The sequence below is a fragment of the Panthera uncia genome, chromosome D1, assembly GCF_023721935.1.
Source record: "Panthera uncia isolate 11264 chromosome D1, Puncia_PCG_1.0, whole genome shotgun sequence".
Classification (NCBI taxonomy): domain Eukaryota; kingdom Metazoa; phylum Chordata; class Mammalia; order Carnivora; family Felidae; genus Panthera; species Panthera uncia.
In genome coordinates, this window is record NC_064808.1 from 2,268,198 (window position 1) to 2,276,023 (window position 7,826).

Here is a 7,826-nt window from a genome sequence, read left to right on the forward strand (position 1 = left end):
GGGGGGAGGGACGCGGCTTGAAAGCCACCGCGCTGCCATCTTATAAACGAGCGCCCTAGGGCCGCCCATCACATACGTAGCTTTGCAAGCGTGGGTGCTGGTCCCACGCCCGGAGGACACCCACGAAGCCTAGCTTCAGTAGTTGGAAGGATACGCTAACATTCAACCAGACAGGAACGTTAAAACAATCTCTATCGCTGTGAGACTTTGAGAAGCAGAATTGGGATTAATCTTAGAGCATTCAAGCCTGAGCACGCCACAGCACCCGAACGCCTCGTTACGCATCAGGTCGGCCATTCTCCACCACTGTTAACGTTCCAGCCAACGAGCCTCCTGTGCCACCGCCGAGGGGCTGGGGCAGCGCGGGACGTCACGTACCGTCCAGCTGTATCTTCTTTGGCTGCATAGAGGGTGAGGACAGAGAGGAAGTGACCCGGAAATTTGCGGGGAGAGTCTCTGCAGACCCAGCAGCCAAGCCACGAACGTCCTTTGGTCTAAATTTTTTTCTCCAAGAAGGTGCCCTCCTAAAGCTTTTATCGTCGTCCTGGGAAATTAAAGGACAGAAAACAAGACCGACTGTAAAATAAAAGACAAAAATATATAGTAAAGTTACCAGCCCTTTAAAATGACCTCACTCCGCAGTTTTGTTTCCACGTATTTACCCCCATTCCTGACAGCCACCGGGCCACCTGCCCAGACGGGAGCCCCAGGGGGTAAAGGGAGGCAGGGCCACACTTGTGCCGGGACCCTGAGGGGCACAAGTCAGGACAGTCCTGGGCCGCCTGGGCCTGCTCCACTGTCTACGTGAAATCACCTTCCTGCTGTAAAAGATACTACGTTTTTGTCCTCAAAACGGTCTTCAGGCTGCGGACAGTCCCGCAGCGCCCTTTCACTTGCCCTGTTCTCGTCACACCAAGTGTTCTTATGGCAACGAAGACAGTAGTGAGTAGTGGTGTGGGAGTAAATCGGTCCTGGTTTTGTGTAAGGAGAAAGCAACATTTTGTGTCTTTTCAAATAAACGACCGAAACCTTCCCCCAGAGCACAGGGCCCTGGACTGCAGTGAGATATCCTGCTGCCCCCAAAAACACAACTTACAGGCTCTACTCCCAGGCTGCAGCCAACGTGTTACGATGCGAAAAATATTTCTGAAGAGTATCAAAAGTCAAATAGCAAAAAGTAAAAAAACCGAACCACCCATCTCTGTGAAAATATTGGTTTCTCAATAGCTCATTCGTTTTTTTGTTTTATTTTTTTAAAGTTTACTTATTTAGTTTTGAGAAAGAATCAGCTTGAGTGGGGGAGGGACACAGGGAGAGAGGGAGACAGAATCCCAAGCAGACTCAGCAGTCAGCGCGGAGCCAGACGTGAGGCTGAAACTCACAACTGTGAGATCATAACCTGAGCCAAAACCAAGAGTCACATGCTTAACCGCCTGAGCCACACAGGTGTCCCTGTTTTTTATATTCTGAGAGAGAGAGAACGAGTGTGTGTGAGCGAGGCGCAGAGAGGAAGAGGGACAGGAGACCCGAAGCAGGCTCCACGGTGACAGCAGCGAGCCCAACGCAGGGCTTGAACTCACAAACAGGGGGATCATGACCTTAGCGGAAGTCAGACACCTAACCGACTGAGCCACCCAGGAGCCCTAATGGCTCGTTTGTTAATAAATTAAGAGCAAAGCTTAAGTTGTAAAGTAAAATTATCTCCACATTTGCAAGAGTTATCTGATACGTGGCTCCTAACAATTTTAGTAATCTACATTTATTTTTTTATTTAAAAAAAAATTTTTTTTTAATCTTTATTTGTTTTTGAGAGAGAGACAGACAAAGCATGAGCAGAGGAGGAACAGAGAGAGAAGGAGACACAGAATCTGAAGCAGGCTCCAGGCTCCAAGCTGTCAGCACGGAGCCCGATGCGGGGCTCAAACCCACAAACTGTGAGATCGTGACCTGAGCTGAAGTCGGACGCTTAACTGACTGAGCCACCCACCTAGGCGCCCCTACATTTATTTTTTGTTTTAAAGATTATACTTTTAAGTAATCTCTATACCCAACATGTGGCTTGAACTCACAACCCTGAGATCAGGAGTCCCACGCTCCTCCAACTGAGCCAGCCAGGTACCCCCAAATATTAATAATTTACAGTTAATGGAAATTTAGATATTAGGTGGAAAACTTACTTCATCGAATCTTCTGTCCGTCCCCATGACCAAAAGGTTGTTAAACTCCCGTTCCAAGACGGCACGAGCCTGAAATCATAAACCGACAGCCCAAAAGTTACGTCAATCTAAAGGATGTTAGCATATCGCAATTATTTTTAAACCAAGACTGGAAAAATTTTTAAAAAACCCAAGGGATAAATGCCTTGAATCCTAATACTGTATTTATTTTTGAGAGGCGGGGGGGGGGGGGGGGGGGGGAGAGCTGAGCAGGGGAGGGGCAGAGAGAGATGGAGAGAGAGAATCCCAAGCAGACTCCACGTTGTCAGCACAGAGCCTGACATGGGGATCAAACCCACAAACTATGAGATCAAGACCTGAGCTGAAACCAAGAGTCCGGCGCTTAATCGACTGAGCCCCCCAGGAGGCCTACGGGAACGGGCCTTTGGGAAGAGGGGTCCATGCTCCCTGGGAAATTAGACCAGGGTGTCTTGGGGGGGTGGTTTCCAGTGGGGAGACTGAGGGCGTTCCCAAAGGTGTACAGTGTTCTGAAGAAGGATAAAAAATTCCTGACTCTCCAGTGAGCCCATGAGTCAAAAAAAACTCCACAGGGAAATCGGAAACAGAATCCATGAAACTTCCACGTGACACACGGAAGTAAGAGTGTTTCTCTCTCCGCGTTAAGGGCTCAATGCACGCCAGGCTCACGAGCCTGTGAGGGGAAGGGACAGGCAGAGCTCAGGCAGGAGGAGGCAGCACCGTGGACTCCGGGCCGCACAGCACAGCCCAGGCTCGCGGAGACAGGCCTAGCTGTGCGGTGTAGCCACGCGCCGCCTCGCTCAAATACGGGGCGCACGGTCTCCAGCAGGAGAGCGGCGGGCGGGCGCGGCCGGCCCGGCGTCACCTGTGTGTTCTGGGTCGGGATCTGAAGCAGAAGCGCCAGGGCGTTGAAGTCGAATGTCTCATCTAAGGCCATCAGCGCACCGTGAACGCCACTCTCTACGAGATTGTTCGCAAACTCTTTAAGGCCAATCGACAGGACCCAGCGAATCACTCGGTCATTGCTCCAAACCAGCACATCTGCAGACAGTAAACACCGATGGTCAGAGCGGCTGCAGAAAGCTCTCTCCATCACTTCCACACCCTGTAACGCAGGACAGGGATCCCCGCTGTGCGCCCTGAGCCTCCGGGTCCCGACCCGAGGCGTGACCCAAACGGGCACGGAGGGCACCGCCAGGCGGGCAGACGGCCCCTGCTGCGCTCACACGCTGTCGTCCTGGCCCCTCACCAGCCTCATGCAAACCGTCCCGTCGGAACCCACTCCTCGAGGAAACTCTCGAACAAGGAAGTTCTCATGCACATGACTTTCTAGAGAATACAAAATGACCAGGGCCCAGGCATCGGGAACCAGAAGGACACACGAGGCACGACTATGCTTCATCTACAGACTGCGGGTCTGCTGGAAAACCTCTCCCATCAGACGTGTTGGCCCCGTGTCTGGGCACCTTGTGGACTGAACACGAACCTCTCAGTTACAATCGTGAAGCCCGTTTTGTTGACTCATTGGGAAACCAGAAACTCGAAGATACTCTCCAGCATATTAGAGACTGTGAGGGGAGACCTCATGTTTACGCAAAGTAATAAATATTGCATTTGCATTAGGAGAGATCTAAAAATCACCAGATGATCACCAGTTACTTTGAAAGACTGCTTCTGTCAACCGTGAAAAGATTTAAAATGGAAGTACACAATAAATGAAACACATTTGCCTAGTTCATTTCCAAGGTCCTCTTCTAGGTAAAAGGACAGATATACACACACGGACACATGTAAAATACTTACAGATCGTTACTACATTTACATTACATACATACGTTATATTCTATATGTACAGAACACGTATCACAGATATTGTCTTATGGTGTTTCTTGTGACTCACACTAACTCAATCATGGCTAGACTACCCTTCAAATGGGCTATCTTCCCAGCCATTTTTTTAATGCTTATTTACTTTTCAGAGAGAGAGAGACAGAGACAGAGACAGAGTGGGGGGGAGAGAGAGGGAGAGCACGAGAAAGCGTTGGGGCAGAGAGAGAGAGAGAGAGAGAGAGAGAGTGCAAGACACAGAATCCCAAGCAGTCTCCAGGCTCCAAGGCGTCAGCACAGAGCCCAACGCGGGGCTCAAACTCATGCATCGCAAGATCGTGACCTGAGCTGAAGTCGGACGCCCAACCCATCTGAGCCACTCAGGCTCCCCTCCAGCCACATTTTTTTAAAGTTTATTTATTTCAAAATAGTTTTTTAATATTTATTTTTGAGGGGGAGGAGGACAGAGAGAGAGGGAGACACAGAATCCAAAGCAGGCTCCAGCATGTGAGCTGTCCGCATAGAGCCTGACACAGGGCTCAAACACACGAACAGTGAGATTACGACCTGAGCCGAAGTCAGACGCTTAACTGACTAAGCCGCCCAGGTGCCCCCTAAGTTTATTTATTTGACAGACAGCGACAGCGAGAGCTGGAGCAACAGGGGGAGGGGCACAGGAAAGGAGGGAGGGAGAGAATCCCAAGCAGGCTCCACACTGTCAGCACAGAGCATGACACAGGGCTTGAACCCACGAACCCTGAGCTGAAACCAAGAGGTAGATGCTCAACCGACTGAGCCACCCAGGTGCCACTTCCGGAACCACACTTTTACCTTTCTTTCTTAGTAAACACGAGGGGTGAAAACAGCACTCACAGGACGGTGGTAAGGACTAAATGAATTAACCTTTGTGCTTGGAGTTGGTAAGTCCGATCTGCTATTACCATTCTTAGTGATTTCTTTATAATGAAAATTTGGGGAGAGGTTACATTGAGCTTAATCGTTAACGTCTTGTTGCAAAACAAACCACTACACTTGCTCAGTTAGAGGTGCCCTGGGTGCTGCTCTCTTGGCTGAGCACCATGTCCTCTTATACGCCCCTGGGCCTGCTCCCTCCTCGAAATGCCTCTGCCTGCTCCCCCGCCCCCGCGCCCCAGAAGAGGCCCCCCACCCTGTCTGCGAGGCCCAAGTGCCCCGCTGACCCCACACCGCTCCCTCACCCACAGGAAGAAGAACCACGCTACGCTACTGTGGGCCCCTCGAGTCCTTGGAGAGACAGCCAGGGCAGTACTTTTCACACTCACACCAAGACGCACACAGCAGGGGCCTGTTCACCTGTGCTCTGTTGCTCTCTAATGGTGTGTAGCAGCATTTCTGAACAAAAGAGGACGTGTGTCCTCGTAAGAGGAAATGTCTAAGGTCATAGGAAGAATGTTTACCCGGAGACCCTGAACCTACAGACTGACGTTAAGCACGAGAAAACGGGCACAGGGTCTCTGGCCGCAGAAAGGGATCATCTCTCCCTCCCCTGTAATGATGCCTTCAAGCCTTTGCTGATTTTTTTAAAAAGCAGCAAATCACCGAGGCTGTTCACACTCGCTGCATGAATTAAATGCCATGTACTAGCCTTTTACTTCACTCTGGCTTTCTTCTCTTTTTCTCTCTAGCTCCTTACGGTCGTAATTCAACCTTCGCAGGCACATAATTCCGCACTGGAAACTGTTCCTGTTGCCAAAAACCAAAAACAAAACAAAACAAAACACAATTAGCCGTGGCGGTGGGCAAACATCTCTTAGCCAACCAGGAAGGGCCAACGTGCAGCAGCACACCTGTGGAAGCTGTCGACCATCTTCAGCTGCCCTCGGAGGTCCTTCTTGGTCAGGTGGTCCAGCATGCGCGCGTCCACCAGGCACTCCATGAAGTAGCTGCGGTATTGCGCGAGGCCCAGGCTGGGCAGCCACTCATTGCCGATCCACTCGTGGTTCATGTCCCCGTATGCCAGCGTCTGCTCACGATAATTAAGAACATCAGTTCAGAAAAAAAAAAAAAACAAAACAAAACAGGGAGGACGTCGCAAGGGTCATTTAAATCATCTTTACACTGAATTTTTAATCTGTTACGTATTTTCAAAGGCCAAGCCAATAATATGGCTTTTCATAATTTCAAAATAATTTGATCTCCTACTTACTGACTTAAATTTTCTATTAAAACTGTACACAAAGGAAATTCTACCATTAAAAATCTACAACTCATTTGTGCTAATACATATAATGTAATCACCAAACCACATTAAACCTGTAACTGATTACATGTTAGCATTCTGAAACAGTTTTCATAGGTAATAATATAACAACAAAGAATGATCACGACTCATGAACAAGTTTGAAGGATCAATCCAGCTCAACTCATTAAAACTATCTCTGGCTTTAATTTTATGTTTAACACTTTGTTTTCCATATTTTCTTAACAAAATATTTGTTAATTTCAAAATGAGTTTTAAAAAGTGAATACAAACATAGATTTAAAAGAAGACATGAACCCAGTAAGACCGAGAGGAGAGACGGTTAGAAGACCTCCCTTTCCCCGTGGTTGAGTAGCTGACTGAGCAGGCCAGAATGATAGGCTCCCAAGGATGGAGAAGCCCTGAGCGGCACCATCAACTAGCCCAACCCAATTGCCGTGAGAGCACTCTAGCCAACAGCAACAGTGCACACAGAATGTTCCCCAACACAGACAAAAAGCTCCACGTATTTAAAGAGACTGAAATCATACCAAATATATGTCCCCTGACCTCCACAGAATTAAATTAGAAAGCAATAATGAAAAGAGATCTAGAAAACTCCCAAATATTTGGAATTAGCACACTTCTAACTGACCCATGTGCCAAAGAAGAAATCACAAGGGAAATGGGAAAATCTTTTGAATTGAATGAAAGTGAACACACAAGGGGCATCTGGCTGGCTTGGTCAGTGGAGTGTGCTGCTCTCAATCTCAGGGTCATGGGTTCAAGACCCATGTTGGGTGTAGATATTACTTAAAATAAAACCGTAAAAAAAAAAAAAAACCATAAAGAAAGCGCACACACAATATATTCATAAACTGTGGGATGCTGCACTAGCGGCGGGAAATTTATAGTATTAAGTACTTATGTTATAAATGAAGGTTGCAAATCAACAATGTAAGATGCTACCTTAAAAAATTTGAAAAAGACAAATGAAATTCACAGCAAACAGAAGGAAGAAAATAAAAGAGCAGAAATCAATGAAACAGAAACCAGAAAAATAATAGAAAATAAAACGATGAAAGTAAAACCCGGGTCTTCATAAACATCAATAGAATGGAATGACCCTACCCAGAGTGATTAAGAAGAAAGATATAAGTTATCTACATCAAGAATGAAAGACCCTACAGACACTGAAATCATTGTACATCAGGACAGACCCTACAGACACTGAAAGGGTAATAAGGGAAAACTGTAGACAGCCGTAAGCAACCTGGATAACACAGGCAAGTTTCTTGAAAGACATAATCTACGAAAGCCACTCGGAAAGAAACTGGTAACCTGTACCTGACTTTGAATCTGTAGCTATAACCCACAGACACGCACACATGCACATCTCTACCTCAAATGCTTTTGCCATTGATCTCTACCAAACATTTATGAAAACAGTACCAATTCTACATAAACTATTACAAAAAAGTGAAGAAGAAATACCTAGCTCATTCTATACGAGCAGCATTATTTTGACACCAAAACCAGACAGATTATAAAAAAAAAAAAAAAAAAAAAAAAAAAAAAAAAAAAAA

General features: G+C 47.2%; 1 protein-coding gene across 4 annotated transcripts in view; it reads right to left on the reverse strand.

Annotated features, from left to right (window-relative positions):
* PPFIA1 (PTPRF interacting protein alpha 1) overlaps positions 1-7,826 on the reverse strand; it is a 92,078-nt gene that overhangs the window by 4,715 nt on the left and 79,537 nt on the right. For all 4 annotated transcript variants that reach the window (XM_049641461.1, XM_049641484.1, XM_049641475.1 and 1 more), the window contains 5 exons: positions 5,849-6,024; positions 5,647-5,744; positions 3,061-3,236; positions 2,178-2,246; positions 379-544 (listed from right to left, as the gene is read on the reverse strand). In XM_049641461.1, coding sequence (XP_049497418.1) covers positions 379-544; positions 2,178-2,246; positions 3,061-3,236; positions 5,647-5,744; positions 5,849-6,024 — 685 coding nt within the window. The remainder of the gene's footprint in view (positions 1-378; positions 545-2,177; positions 2,247-3,060; positions 3,237-5,646; positions 5,745-5,848; positions 6,025-7,826) is intronic.